At 65.7% G+C, this 14,826-nt stretch overlaps 1 protein-coding gene across 1 annotated transcript in view; it reads right to left on the bottom strand.

The window, feature by feature from the left end:
- Positions 1-743: 743 nt before the first annotated feature.
- The window catches only part of LOC135891040 (maestro heat-like repeat-containing protein family member 2A), a 40,899-nt gene continuing 26,816 nt past the window's right edge, over positions 744-14,826 (bottom strand). Inside the window, exons 26-41 of the mRNA XM_065418528.1 lie at positions 14,131-14,235; positions 13,656-13,779; positions 12,534-12,655; positions 11,925-12,077; positions 11,248-11,402; positions 10,403-10,547; positions 9,563-9,759; positions 8,657-8,791; positions 7,754-7,868; positions 6,502-6,648; positions 4,736-4,918; positions 4,352-4,507; positions 2,352-2,489; positions 1,896-1,998; positions 1,422-1,487; positions 744-982 (exon numbers count right to left, since the gene is read on the bottom strand). Coding sequence (XP_065274600.1) covers positions 744-982; positions 1,422-1,487; positions 1,896-1,998; positions 2,352-2,489; positions 4,352-4,507; positions 4,736-4,918; positions 6,502-6,648; positions 7,754-7,868; positions 8,657-8,791; positions 9,563-9,759; positions 10,403-10,547; positions 11,248-11,402; positions 11,925-12,077; positions 12,534-12,655; positions 13,656-13,779; positions 14,131-14,235 — 2,283 coding nt within the window. The remainder of the gene's footprint in view (positions 983-1,421; positions 1,488-1,895; positions 1,999-2,351; positions 2,490-4,351; positions 4,508-4,735; positions 4,919-6,501; positions 6,649-7,753; positions 7,869-8,656; positions 8,792-9,562; positions 9,760-10,402; positions 10,548-11,247; positions 11,403-11,924; positions 12,078-12,533; positions 12,656-13,655; positions 13,780-14,130; positions 14,236-14,826) is intronic.

Raw genomic sequence — 14,826 nt, 5'->3', positions numbered from 1 at the left:
AAGCTCGCTTCTCTCTCCATCACAGCAGAGCAAGGCAGTGCTGGTGGCCATTTCGGGAGCCTCTGCTAACCTCTGGTAGCCTGATAGGGTGGGAGTAGGCTGGGAGACGGTGTGGGAGAGGGGAGGCTGAGAGAGTCTCTTTAGAGGGGTTTGGGGTTTAAAAGAATAGCCTCAAAGGAGCTTTTATCAGGTCAAATAAGCAAACCCCGGAGCCTGGAAGTAGCAAAGAATCCCCCTATGGAATTCCATTGCGCTCCCCCACGCAAGAGCACTGTCCTACCCGGAGCAGCATTTCAGGGGCCGTGGCAGGAGCTGTTCTTCACCCAGGAGAGCAGGGAAAGGTAAGGGAGGAGGGAAACGCTCTAGATAAAAAGCCTGGGCCAAATCACCACCTCCTCTCCTGGCGCAGGCCGGCCTGCGACTCACCTGGCCAATAGCACCACCCAGCCGCCATCTCACCCCATGGGCATCCAATTGTGCCGGGGGATATTCCCCATCGTCCCCATATTTATGGCCCCTGCGCCTTCAGCAGCCCAGTCTGTGAGCTGCCCACGCTCCCAGCTCCGACTGCCTGGGGCCCTGGACTCAGACTCTGAGATAGCAAAGCCCAGACCACGGCTGGAAAGGCACAGAATATATACACACATATACACATCACTGTCCAGAGCCCCTTGAGCGAGGGGAACGTGGCTCCAAAGGCCCCGATCCTCTGCTCTGACAGCAGCACCCATCTCCTTCCGACATCAGCTGCTGGAGACGCTCTCTGACTCTGCAGTGTCGAGGGGCCCTGCCGGGGGTCTCCCCTTCCCCTTCCTCTTGAAGAGCTTCCTCACAAAGAGCAGCCTCCCTTGGCCTCTGGGGGCTGTGTGGCTGGGACCTGGCTCCTGCAGGGCTACCCGCTGCTTCTGGCTGATGGTGCTGACGGCTTCTGCCGCAGCAATCTCGACAGCAGTGCTGGGGTCACCATGCAGCGCTCGGAGAGCTGGGGGGAGGAAGAGAAACCCCTTTGGGATGAGATACCTGTGCAGCAACACAGATCCCTGGGGCAAGGACCACACTGACCATGGGCTGAGCCCCCAGCACGCGGACCAGGCACTGACAGCACCAGGGGCATTTCCTTCAGTCCTGGGTTTGTTTGTGTGCGCGCGCAATGGCAGCGCCTGCCCAGCTCACTGGCGTCGCTTGCTGAGGCTGGACACGCTGTCCCACTGGGAGTGGGGGTTTGGCCCCCACTGTCCAGCCCGTGTGCTTCCAGCCACGCTCACCTGCCAGCTGCCCCATGACCCAAGGGCATTGTTCCCCGTGGCCCTCGGCATCAGCAGTTCTCGTGGTGTTTGCCCCCTCTGCTCTGTGCCAGCTGGATGGGCCCTGGTGGGTGGCTCCTTGGGCAGGAGCTGGCTGGGGTGGCCTGGGGAACTTACAGCACAGAAGCGTTCCCAGATCCAGCTGCTGGACATGCTGGGCCTCCATGTTCTCTGCAAGGATCCCTGGAGACACAAGAGGAGCATGTTGTCCCAGGGCACTGCAAGGCAGGGTGGGTTCCTGACACCTTGCACCCAAGCCCTAGGCTTTGGTCCAGGGGCTCACGAGAATGGCTGTTCTCATGAGACTGTCTGGACCAGAACCACAACATGGCACCTCCTGGGGCTGGAGACAACCTGGGCCCAAGCCACAGGGGCCGATTCAGAGCCAGGGGTTCAAATCAGACCCTCCCACGGCATTCAAAAGGGGTCAGATGAATGGCCCTGTCTTGGGCCCGTCTCCCGGCTTTCCCTGGAGTCACACCACCACCCTCGTGGGGCTGGCTCCGGAGCTGCAACCTGGCCACGAGGGCAGGGTCACTCCACCCTGTTCCCTGTCGCCATCGGGGTGCTGATCACTGGGCACCGTCTCACCTGCCAGCTTGGCTGCTGCCAGTCTGATCCCCTCCCAGCGGCTGTGAAGGTGCAGGCTGGTCTCAGTGACGAGACTCTCCAGCAGCGCAGGGTCCTTCTGGGCCTAGGAGGGACCAGCGACAGAGATGGCATGAGTTCCTCCTGACCTAGAGACGTCAGCCCCACCCGCTCACCACAGCCTGATCCTGGGAATGAGGGGGAGAGGCGGGGGCTGGGGAAATCAGACCAAACCCCGCCTGGGGCTGGGGAGGCTAAATCCTAAACGACAGAGCGGTAGAGCCCTGAGCTCCCATGACACAGGGATGTGCCCAGAGCCTGCCTCTCGGAGCTGCTCCTGAGGCCCTTAGCAAGGGCATGAGCAGGAGGGAGGGAGGGGTCAGCCTGGGCCCCCATGGGCTACCCCGCTCTGGGGTCTAAAGCAGTCACAGAGAATGGCCCAGCCTCAGCAGCTCTCACCAGCTGTTTGCAGACGTGTCCCATCAAGTGTCTGTGCCTCTCCCCGGAGGCGCCTGTCAGGAGCCCGCTGTCAAAGGCTCCCTCGAGCCCCGTGAGGCCTATGAACGGGGCGCACGCCTGGAAGGCAGTGTAGCAGGCCTGGAAGCAGAGAGGTGGTGAGTCAGGGCCCCATCCACAGGGACAGTCGATTCCAGACAGGTGGGTGTGGGGACCCTGCTGGGACGGGGATCGGGTACACAAGGGGGGTCCGCTACACAGTGACCCCTGCACAACCCTCTTGTGAGGGGGTCACTCACCCCACCCTAGCATGGACGGGGCTAAGGAGCTGCCCTGGGCTGGAGAGGTCCAGCCCCCACACTGACACATCATGGGTGGAGTAACTGGACTCCCGCGTGTGCACCCCCATGTAGCCTAAATGGGGTGCCCCACCACGGACAGACTTGTGACACCCCTCCAATGGGATACACCCAGGTGCCCCCAAAGCCCCATCCAGCCCCCCTCAATGCACCCTCAGTTCTGCTCCCAATCACCCCCAGCTCACGGGGGTTCCTCTGAGGGCAGCCCTTGGCCCAGGATCGCCCATCACTTTTCAGCCTCCCTCCTTGGCAAAACGGTGCGAGCAGGTTGAGATGGGGCCTTTTCCCTGTCTGCGCCTGTGCCTCAGGATCAGGCCTGGCAGGGGGGCTCTGTCCCTGTCGGTGACTCTGCGCCCGCGTCTCAGGATCAGGCCCGGCAGGGGGCTCTGTCCCTGTCAGTGACTCTGCGCCGGCGTCTCAGGATCAGGCCCAGCAGGGGGGGCTCTGTCCCTGTCAGTGACTCTGCGCCCGCACCTCAGGATCAGGCCCGGCGGGGGGCTCTGTCCCTGTCAGTGACTCTGCGCCGGCGTCTCAGGATCAGGCCCAGCAGGGGGGCTCTGTCCCTGTCAGTGACTCTGCGCCCGCACCTCAGGATCAGGCCCGGCAGGGGGGCTCTGTCCCTGTCGGTGACTCTGCGCCCGCGTCTCAGGATCAGGCCCGGCAGGGGGCTCTGTCCCTGTCGGTGACTCTGCGCCCGCGTCTCAGGATCAGGCCCGGCGGGGGGGGGGGGGGGGTTCTGTCCCTGTCGGTGACTCTGCGCCCGTGTCTCAGGATCAGGCCCGGCGGTGGGCTCTGTCCCAGTCTGCGCCCGCGTCTCAGGATCAGACCCGGCGGGGGGCTCTGTCCCTGTCGGTGACTCTGCGCCCGTGTCTCAGGATCAGGCCCGGCGGGGGGCTCTGTCCCTGTCGGTGACTCTGCGCCCGCGTCTCAGGATCAGGCCCGGCGGGGGGCTCTGTCCCTGTCGGTGACTCTGCGCCCGTGTCTCAGGATCAGGCCCGGCGGGGGGCTCTGTCCCTGTCGGTGACTCTGCGCCCGCGTCTCAGGATCAGGCCCGGCGGGGGGCTCTGTCCCTGTCGGTGACTCTGCGCCCGTGTCTCAGGATCAGGCCCGCGGCGGGGGGCTCTGTCCCTGTCGGTGACTCTGCGCCCGTGTCTCAGGATCAGGCCCGGCGGGGGGCTCTGTCCCTGTCGGTGACTCTGCGCCCGTGTCTCAGGATCAGGCCCGGCGGGGGGGCTCTGTCCCTGTCGGTGACTCTGCGCCCGTGTCTCAGGATCAGGCCCGGCGGGGGGGCTCTGTCCCTGTCGGTGACTCTGCGCCCGTGTCTCAGGATCAGGCCCGGCGGGGGGCTCTGTCCCTGTCGGTGACTCTGCGCCCGTGTCTCAGGATCAGGCCCGGCGGGGGGGCTCTGTCCCTGTCGGTGACTCTGCGCCCGTGTCTCAGGATCAGGCCCGGCGGGGGGCTCTGTCCCTGTCGGTGACTCTGCGCCCGTGTCTCAGGATCAGGCCCGGCGGGGGGCTCTGTCCCTGTCGGTGACTCTGCGCCCGTGTCTCAGGATCAGGCCCGGCGGGGGGCTCTGTCCCTGTCGGTGACTCTGCGCCCGTGTCTCAGGATCAGGCCCGGCGGGGGGCTCTCCCTGCATCTCACCGTGGCTGCCTCGGGGCTTGGGTCCCGCACATGGAGCATCAGAGCGGCCCAGCTGCTCCTCACTTCCCCTGCGAAGAGCTGCCGGTGCTTGTGCTGGGCCGAGCCGGCCAGGGCCCCGAAGAGGCCAAATGCTGCCGCGCGCACGGCGCCGTCCTCCTGCCGCAGGGAGCAGAGGGCAGGGTCAGTGGCACGCCCGAGAGCTGCTGGGCAATGGCAGCCCCAGGGGAGGGGCAGCGAGCACTCCCTGCTCCCAGGTCCGGTGCCTGGAGAGCTGGAGCTGGCCGGGGGAACCGGGCAATGGGGGCGTCCCTGCGACCCGGTTCCCTGAGCCCCTGCTCTGGGGGTGCAGGGGGAGAGCTCTGTCCGTGCCCCGGGGTGACTCACGTGTGGGAAGTGAGCCCGGGCCTGCGCGGCCATGGGCTGGGAAAGGCGGCCCACGTCGCTCTCGCTCAACTGCCCCAGCGTCTTGGACAGGGCCCGCATGCTCTCGCCCACGACCTGGGGGCTGCTGGGCTCAGCCAGGGGGTGGCGCAGGGTGTCCAGCAGGAGCTGCCTGTGCGTCTTCACCTGAATGGGACCCAACTATCAGACACACCCCAGTGCCCCCCGGGGCCGGGTGAGTGGAGGGCAGAATGTGATGGGAAGGGGGCAGCTGGAGGGCCAGGTGAGTGGGGGGGCTGTGCGGTGGGGAGGGGAGGGGCTGGCTGGAGGCCTGGTGACTGGAAGATGATATGTGATGGGGAGGGGCTGGCTGAGGGGCCTGGGTGAGTGGGCGGGATGTGCAGGCCCCGCTGGGGGGGGCCAGGTGAGAGGAGGGCGGAATGTGATGGGGAGGGGCCAGCTGGGGGGGGCTGGGTGAGTTGCGGGGGGTGCAGTCGGGAGGGGTCGGCTGGGGGGCCGGATGAGTGGAGGGTGATATGTGATGGGGAGGGGCTGGCTGGGGGGGCTGGGTGAGTGAAGGGTGATATGCAATGGGGAGGGGCCGGCTGGGGGGGCTGGGTGAGTTGGGGGTGCAGTCGGGAGGGGTCGGCTGGGGGGCCAGGTGAGTGGAGGGTGATATGTGATGGGGAGGGGTCGGCTGCGGGGGCTGGATGAGTTGGGGGTGCAGTCGGGAGGGGTCAGCTGGGGGGCCGGGTGAGTGGAGGGTGATATGCAATGGGGAGGGGCCGGCTGGGGGGGCCGGGTGAGTGGAGGGTGATATGTGATGGGGAGGGGCCGGCTGGGGGGGCTGGGTGAGTTGGGGGTGCAGTCGGGAGGGGTCGGCTGGGGGGCCGGGTGAGTGGAGGGTGATATGTGATGGGGAGGGGCCGGCTGGGGGGGCTGGGTGAGTTGGGGGGGGTGCAGTCAGGAGGGGTCGGCTGGGGGGCCGGATGAGTGAAGGGTGATATGTAATGGGGAGGGGCTGGCTGGGGGGGCTGGGTGAGTTGGGGGTGCAGTCGGGAGGGGTCGGCTGGGGGTCCGGGTGAGTGAAGGGTGATATGTAATGGGGAGGGGCCGGCTGGGGGGGCGGGTGAGTTGGGGGTGAAGTCGGGAGGGGTCGACTGGGGGTCCGGGTGAGTGAAGGCTGATATGTGATGGGGAGGGGCCAGCTGGGGGGGCTGGGTGAGTTGGGGGGGTGCAGTCGGGAGGGGTCGGCTGGGGGTCCGGGTGAGTGAAGGGTGATATGTGATGGGGAGGGGTCGGCTGGGGGGCCGAGTGGAGGGTGATATGTGATGGGGAGGGGCCGGCTGGGGGGCCAAGTGGAGGGTGATATGTGATGGGGAGGGGCCTGCTGGGGGGGCGGGTGAGTTGGGGGGCAGTCTGGAGGGGCCGGCTGGGGGGGCTGGGTGAGTTGGGGGGGGTGCAGTCGGGAGGGGTCGGCTGGGGAGCTGGGTGAGTTGGGGGGTGCAGTCGGGAGGGGCTGGGTGAGTGGAGGGTGATATGTAATGAAGAGGGGCCGGCTGGGGGTCCTCCTGCTTCCGTCTCTGCCCCAGGTGCAGGGGAGGTGGCACCAGCCACACTGGGGACCCCCCCAGACCTGACTGCCTCTAGTGCTAGAGCCCAGGGCGAGGGGGGTTGCTGTAAACCAAAAATGCAGCCCCTGGACTCGCTCCCTCCCCCGGCCGCGCTGCTCCCCTTGCCCCAGCCCAGCCCCACTGCCCTCTGCCCACCTTGTGCGGCTGCCCCTGGGCCATGTTCCCCAGCCCGCGCACCGCCAGCCAGCGGATGCTGTCACTCTCATCGCTGACCCCTGCCACCAGCTGCTCCAGGACGGGTCTCAGCAGCTTCCTCTGCTGCAGCCCGGGGTGACCCAGGAGCTGAGGGACAAGGGAGCAGATCACGGCCAGGGCCGGAGTCACTCGTCGGGCAGTTCGGGGGCAGAGCCAAGCCCCAGCTCCCTCAGGCTCCGGGCTGGGGGTTCAGCTCTGCCAGGCACCGCAGGGCCTCTCAACGCTCTCATGGGGTGGGGTGACTCCCCCGGGCTCAGCGCACTGCACGCAGGGGGTGCTTGGGTCTCGCTGTCCCCTTAGCGGCTGGGGAAACTGAGGCAGCGAGCGGGGAAGTGACTCACTGAGGGGCCAGTGGCAGAGTGGGCACAGGACCCAGCCCTCCAGTCTGTCCCAGCCTGGCTGGAGAGGAGATGGGCATGGCTGGGCTGGCTCTGCAGGGAGTTTCTCCAGAGCCTGCTGGACAGGGCCAGACCCTGCCTCTGCTGCTGCCCGGGGTCTGCCAAGGCCTGGCCTGGCCTGCTGGGAGGGGCGGAGTGCACTGAATGGGCCAGTCCCAGGGCTGGGATCCTCCTTTCCCACAGTCCGTGGGGCTTTGGCTCAGGGCAGCCATTTGGGCCCATGGCCAGTGCCGGCCTGTGACCTCAGGGTGCTGTCTGGCTGCTCATCCGCCCAGAGGAGGAGGGCGAGCCGGGCAGCCTGGACTGGAGGGCGAGCTAATTGGGGCTGGACTCTGATCTCCCCAAGGGGTGTCAAGCGGGGTGGAGCAGGGAAGGGAGAGCAAGGCCTGCCCTGGTGTCGGTTCTGATTCCCAGCACAATGAACAGGGGCTACTTCCAGCCGGAAGGAAGCAAAGGTGCAGCAAGGGGCCCTAGGGTGCAAGGGAGCGGGGCCTAGAGCGGGGTTGCTCAGCTTCTGCCCAGCCTCCCAAAATCCTGTCCCCCATGTTATGGGCAGCGGGGCCCTGCTCCCCTGAAAGGAGGGGCAGAACGTGCCCTCCGTGTGCCACTGTTGGCCAGGAAAACGAGGGGTGCAGCAGAACTGCCGGGGGTGATGGCTCTCAGGGGGTTCTATGTAAAATGGAGGGGCGAACAGAGCCCCTGGGCCCATCCCACTGCCTGCCCAGCTGTCCCCTCCCCCCCCGTGCCCACTCCATCACCTGCCCAGGGGAGCGCCTGTCTGGGGCCCGTCTCACCTCGGCGTAGAAGGCCGTGCCGGTGACTCTCCAGTCCTCACATGGGGAGCTCAGGGATGGGGACAGGAGCTGCAGGATCCTATCCAGCGGTGCATCGCCCACCTGCACCAGAGCCCTGGGGGAGGCAAGGACAGTGTACAGAGCAGTGGGGATGAGTCTGGGCTGGCAGAGCTAAGCAAGAGCTGCCTGCAGAGGCTCTGAGCACCCCGGGGGGAGAGGGGGTGAGTGGGCCCAAACCAGCTCCTCCGCCCAAGGGCCCCAGAGGCACTGTAGAGGAGGCAGAAAGGTTTGGAATATTTTTCTGCAAAGGATGTGTGACTCAGTTTCCCCTCTCACTCTGGATTGCTACCCACTGGTGTGAAGGGGTTCCCTTCCTCTCTGGACTGGGGAGCAGCAAGAGTTGGGTAAACGGCCCGTAGACTGCAGCCTGTCCGGGCTGGTAGGAATGAACTCTCAGGAAAAGTGCCCGTCAGAAAGACACTGCCTGGGAGATGCAGTGGGAGCCTGGCAGCCAAAGGGAGCAGTGATCACAGGGGGACGGTGCTGGGAGATGGGGGGCTGCCACGTGGCAGACTGGGGTATGAGAGCTCTACTAGCCAGGCAGGGACAGACGGAGTCCAGGAGTCTTGGCACCAGAGAGGGAGGTGCTGGCCAGCACAGACCCCCAGAGGAGCTCTGCTTTGCCATGCAGTCTTGTATCCCCGGCCACTAGTCACTGGCCTGCGTCGCTGCCTCACTTCACAGGGGCCTGAGCTCAGAAAGTGGAGGCCCAGGGTCTAGCGCACCGCTGGGGACTCTGCAGAGAGACAGCGGAAGGGCTGGAGGCTCAGCCTGCCCTGTGGATTTGTGACAGTCACCCACTCCAGGCTGTACCCCTGCCCCACATCGCCCCCCACTCCTCACCTTGCCAGCAGGGAGACACCCTCGGGGAAGCTGCGGGGATCCTCCAGGAGGCACCAGCCTCGCTCCTTGTCCAGGATCCTGGCCACGTCCTGCAGGCCCTTGGCGAGCACGGCTCTGAGTGCCGCCACTGTCAGGCTGGGGAGACAGCAGGCCTGCTCTAGTGAACGGGGCTGCGGGATCCAGCTAATGCCTGGCCCTCCGCAGCCCTGTGCCCCCCATGTGTCGCTAACCCCCATGGACAGAGAGGGAAACTGAGGCCCAGAGAGGGGCTGGGACTTGGCCAGGGATGCCTAGAGAATGAGGCAGGACTGAGATCAGAACCCAGCTGCCTGAATCCCAGGGCCCAGCCCCACTGCCCAGGCTAAGGGGCACAGCTGAAGCGGGGGAGGGGGAACAGAGCAGAGATGGGGGAGGGCAGAGGCCAGAGGGATCCTGTCAGCGGCAGACCGTGGGGCTGGCAGCACCAGATCCTTCCTGGGCACTGACTGCAGGACGGGACGGATGGGGGCCTGGGGGGTGTCCTTCCCCCTGGGTGTTTCCTCTGAGGGGTGGCTGGTGGGGAATGGGAAGGGGTGTCCTTGTTCTTGGGCTTACCTATGACGGATGGTGGGTGCCGGGCGGGGGGCTGGGGTGGGGGTGGCCTTATCCTTGGGCATTGCTGGTGAGGGGTGGGGGGCTGGGGTCGGTTTGCGATGCCTTGCCCCAGACACTACCTGTGGAGTGTGGGAGCAGGGTGCCCTTTCCCCAGACTCTACCTGAGGGGCTGGGGTGCCCTTTCCCCAGATGTTACCTGCGGGGATGGAGTGGTGTGCCCTTGCCCCAGACGTTACAATGGGAGATGGGGGTGGGGTGCCCTTGCCCCAGACTCTACCTGAGGGGCTGGGGTGCCCTTGCCCCAGACGTTACCTGCGGGGGGTGGAGGGTGGCGGTGCAGCTCCCTTTGGGCTGGCCAGGGGTCTCCCAGCCCTGGAGGGCAATGGCGTGTCGCTGTCCGGGGTGCAGCTGAGCTGGTACAGGAGGGCATAGCAGAGCTCAGGGAGCAGCGAGCCCAGCGCATCCCCGACCGCTGTCCCCATCACCACCTCACCGATGGCACAGACCACCTGTGGGATGGGCCCACACGGCGTTAACAGGAGCTACGCCCCCCCCCCCCCAGCTCCGCTCCCCTGGCTGACATGGCCCATGGGCCCTTCTCTGCCCCAGAAGGGTCTGCGGAGAGTGGAGGGGGCAGAGCCTGCCCCAAAGGGGTCTGTGCCTTATGCCAGTCCAGGGCCCTCTTCCTTCCATGAAATCTGCCCTGGAAGGACCTAGCAGCTCCCAGCCCAGCCAGCAATGGGATCCAGCAGCCCATGAACTGTGTCATAGGATCATAGAATATCAGGGTTGGAAGAGACCTCAGGAGGTATCTAGTCCAACCCCTGCTCAAAGCAGGGCCAATCCCCAACTAAATCATCCCAGCCAGGGCTTTGTCAAGCCTGACCTTAAAAACCTCTAAGGAAGGAGATTCCACCACCTCCCTAGGTAACCCATTCCAGTGCTTCACTACCCTCCTACTGAAATAGTGTTTCCTAATATCCAACCTAGACCTCCCTCACTGCAATCTGAGACCATTACTCCTTGAGCCGAGCTCCATCCTCTCTGGAACCCCCCTTCAGGTAGTTGTCCCACAGCCCCATGCTGGTGGAGGGTGGGGGGCTGGCTGCCCCCTCCCCGTAGCTGCCACACCCACAGCCCCCCTGCACTCACCGAGAGGGGATTGGTAACTGCTACCTCCTGGGTCTCAGCCCCTTGCTCTGCTGCTGGCCCCCTGGGGATCCGGTCTAGCAAATCCTTTAGGATGTCCTGGAAGAAATCCTCAGCAGCCAGAGCTGCCCAGAGCTCCTTGCTGTCCCTAGAGCATAGCAGACCCAGAGACACCCATCAGTGGGAGCCCCTGCTCCTGGCCCAGCCGCCACCTCGCTGCAGCTGGGGCCCTTTTCGTGGGCAGCGCCCGCCCTAAGGCCCTGGGGTGAAAGGTGTGGGCAGCTCAAAGAGGAGGTTAGAGACCAGTCTCTGGCCTTACTGCCCCTCTAATGCTCCCTCGGGAGTCAGGGCCTGGCCCTGGGGATTCTCAGCTGCAAAAGGACTTCTCCTGAGTCCCAGGCCAGAGCGGGTCAGACCTCTCCTTCTGCAGGCTGGGCTTCCAGACAAAGGACGGGGACTCCCCAGGCAGCCCCGCACCCCCGATGGCTGGGGGAGCTTGGGGGTCTGAACTTGGACCCATCCCCTTGAAGTGCAGGGGGCCGTGCATGTGGAGCAGGAAGTGAGGCTGACTCAGCAGGACCCCAGAAATGTTGGGCCAAATCTGGGCACACACCTGGCTTGTGTTTAGGACCAGCCTGCGCCTGTTCCCCCCGCCCTTGCCCCAGAGATCAGGGGGTGCGTGTGATAAACCTCGCTAGGAAAGAGCCGAGGAGTCCTGCCCAAGCTGTGGAATCACATCAGCCCTTGGACCAGGATGTGGGGCAAAGGGCACCTCCTGGGTTGCTCCCAAGTACATGTGGCTCACCCCACCACTAGGAGACCTGTGCTGGGCCAGGCGCTGCACTCACTTATCCAACGGCAGGGGGTGCTGGAGCAGGTAGGTGACCACAGCCTCCTGGTGGTGCTGAGCCAGCAGTGAGACTGCCTGGGCCAGGAGCCCTCTCGGCTCAGGGTCCTCCAGGCAGCGCAGGTAGGTGCTGGTGATGCTCAGGATGGCCTGGACCTGCCCGCGACAGAGAGGTTACCCTGACCCACTCCTCGGGATTGCCAGCACAGGAGGAGCCTCCCCACCACATATCTCCCTCCACTCACCCAGCCCCCCAGCCGGCCCCTCCCCACCACATATCTCCCTCCACTCACCCAGCCCCCCAGCCGGCCCCCCCATCACATATCATCCTCCACTCACCCGGCCCCCCAGCCAGCCCCTCCCCACCACATATCTCCCTCCACTCACCCGGCCCCCCAGCCGGCCCCTTCCCATCACATATCATCCTCCACTCACCCGGCCCCCCAGCCGGCCCCTCCCCACCACATATCTCCCTCCACTCACCCGGCCCCCCAGCCGGCCCCTCCCCACCACATATCTCCCTCCACTCACCCAGCCCCCCTCACCACCACCCCCGTGCCTGGGGGAAGGGGCTGCTGCCTCCCTGCAGCTCTCAATCAGAGCCCCTGGCAGACAGTCTCAGGGAGTCCCGCTGCCCACAAACCCAGCCCCGAACACCCACGGCCAGCCCAGCTTTACTGTGTCCGTCAGGTCACTGGCGCGGTCTGTCAGGAGCGTGTGAAACCACAGGACACTGGCCTGGTCACAGGCCTGGCTCACGGCCCCCAGGCTCTCCAGCAGGGTCTGGGTGAAGGGCAGGATCTCCGCCTTGGGCAGGGCCCTGCTGACAAGCTGCAGAGAGAAGGGCACAGCCACGGCCTGGGATCAGCCCAACTCCTCAACCAGGCAGGGCCCCAGGGAGAGTTTGGCCATGAGCAGGGAGCGGGGCTGGCCCTGGTTGTGCTCCCCTGCAGGCTCCTGGCCCCTCTGGGGAGAATCCCTGCCCCAGAGATCCAGCCAGAGCCAGCTGGGAGGGGCGTGGGAAGTCTGCGCAGTGCTGGGGCATCCCGCATCCAGGTAGTGGAGTTCCTGGTTCTGCCCCTTGCTGTTGCCCATGGGAGATCCATACTGTCACCCAGCACACCCCTGTGGCCCTATGAACCCCCTCCTGATTACTGACAAGGAGCCTCCCAGTTGCCAGCTCATTGCCCCAGCCCCTGAGGCCTCCCCCAAGCAGCTCAGCCCAGTAGCCCCCTCCCCAGGTGGCCCAGCCCGGTAGCTGCCTGTCCCAGCTCTTGGAGTCCTTACTTTGGCCAGTTTGATAGACGCGTCCCACACCTCCTCGGGATCTGCACTCTGCAGCTCCTGACACACGCGCCTCAGCGCCCACGCCTTGTCTCGGCCCCTCAGGGTCCAGGGCTGCTTGGCAACTGCAGGGATCAGCCAGGGGAAGATGCTTAGCCTGGCCTGTGGGCCTGAGCCACTGCCCCTTGGGTGCCATTACTAGTGCACTCGGAGCTGCTGAGACTGAGGGCCCAGCCCCTCATGACACTGAGCCCGGCACACGCTTACTGGCCCTCTATTCACCTCAAAGCACCTGCAATGCCGTACCCTGAATGGGCCCTCTAGTCACCCCAGGACACCCCGGGCCAGGCCCCACACCATCCCTGTGCCATGCCCTCTATTCGCCCCACAGCACCCCTGGGCCAGGCCCCATGCCATGCCCTCTATTCACCCCAGGACACCCCTGGGCCAGGCCCCACACCACCCCTGGGCCATGCCCTCTAGTCACCCCAGGACACCCCTGGGCCAGGCCCCATGCCACCTCTGGGCCATGCCCTCTATTCACCCCAGGACACCCCTGGGCCATGCCCTCTATTCGCCCCACAGCACCCCTGGGCCAGACCCCATGCCACCCCTGGGCCATGCCCTCTATTCGCCCCACAGCACCCCTGGGCCAGGCCCCATGCCACCCCTGGGCCATGCCCTCTACTCGCCCCACAGCACCCCTGGGCCAGGCCCCAGGACACCCCTGGGCCATGCCCTCTATTCGCCCCACAGCACCCCTGGGCCAGGCCCCATGCCACCTCTGGGCCATGCCCTCTATTCACCCCAGGACACCCCTGGGCCATGTCCTCTAGTCACCCCAGGACACCCCTGGGCCAGGCCCCATGCCACCTCTGGGCCATGCCCTCTAGTCACCCCAGGACACCCCTGGGCCAGGGCCCATGCCACCTCTGGGTCATGCCCTCTATTCACGCCATGCCACCCCTGGGTCATGCCCTCTATTTGCCCCATGGCACCCCTGGGCCATGCCCCCCACCACCCCTGGGCCATGCCCTCTATTCACCCCAGGATACCCGCTGCATTGTGTTCTGACCAGGCCCCGTATTCGCCCCAGGGCACCCGCTGCCCCTGAGGCCTCCGCACCTTGTATGTCCAGCAGGCACCCAATGGCGTCCCCTGCGCCCTGGCGGATGCTGCCCAGTGAGTCACAGGTGTAGGGGCCCAGCGTCCCAGCCAGAGTGCTGAACTGGCCAGGAGGGATCTGTGTCTGATTGGGAAAAGAAAGAGAACAACAAATGGGCTTGGCCTGGGTGCAACCAGCCCCTTGCCTCGCCTTGGCCCAGGATCTGGTCCATACCAGGAAGCGACCTCACTCTGCCAACAGCTGCCTGCTCCCAGGGACCAGCCCTTTCCCCGCAGGGACTGAGTGTGCCCACAGCCAGGGAGGTACTGAGGGGCTGCCCCCGGGCCACTCTCTGCTGTGCCGGGGCTGCTGGGGCCCAGGGATCCCGCTCTGCCCTTCCCCATATGGGACCCGTGGGGACGCCCTGGGGCAGAGGCAGAGTGCCTGAGCCTGCTGCAGGCGGGCACTGGGCGAGGCAGGTGGGGCAGTACTCACGGTGATGGTGACCGTCTGGAGATATGCCTTCAGCAGGTGGGTGCTGACCCGCATGGCGCGGGCACGCTCCCACACCTGCTCTGACACCAGCCATCTCTGCAGGAGCTGTGGGCAGAGCAGGGCAATGAGCAAGCCCCCCACCAATTGCACCTGGGGGAGGAGGGGTCCAGCGGGGGGGGGGGGGGGGAATGGAACCCGGAGAGGCCTCCGCATGGCACCTCCTGGGCCATGCCCAGAGCCGTGCTCGGCTCCCAGCCCCCTGAAGAGGGAGGGGCTGGGTGAACAGCCTGTGGCTCCTCTCCCCTCATGGTGCAGGTCTTCAAAGGGATGGAGACCAGGGAAGTGGGGGCAGTCCAACCCCCCTTCCCTCTGGGGTGCAGCGCTCCAGGGAGTGTTTCTGCTCAGACAAGGAGGTTTTTCTGTGGGGCCCTTCCCCCCTCTAGCTTCTGTCTGAAATGAGCCCCATGTTCGGCAAAGGCTGAGCCTGACCCTCCCAATCCCCAGGGTACACGTGGCCCAGCAATGTTGGGCCAAGGCCTCAGGCCAGACCCATCCCTGGTGTGTCTCCTGAAGGCAGGGGGCTCTGACAGCCCTCCTGACGGGAAATCACCCCTCCTCCTTCCGGGGGATGCCTGAGCCCTGAAACACTGGACTGGAGTCTGGGACTTCGCTCTCCCCTAGTGCATCTCCACAGAC

The sequence above is a fragment of the Emys orbicularis genome, chromosome 17, assembly GCF_028017835.1.
Source record: "Emys orbicularis isolate rEmyOrb1 chromosome 17, rEmyOrb1.hap1, whole genome shotgun sequence".
In the NCBI taxonomy this organism is placed as follows: Eukaryota; Metazoa; Chordata; order Testudines; family Emydidae; genus Emys; species Emys orbicularis.
This window is presented reverse-complemented; position numbering and strand designations above follow the sequence as displayed.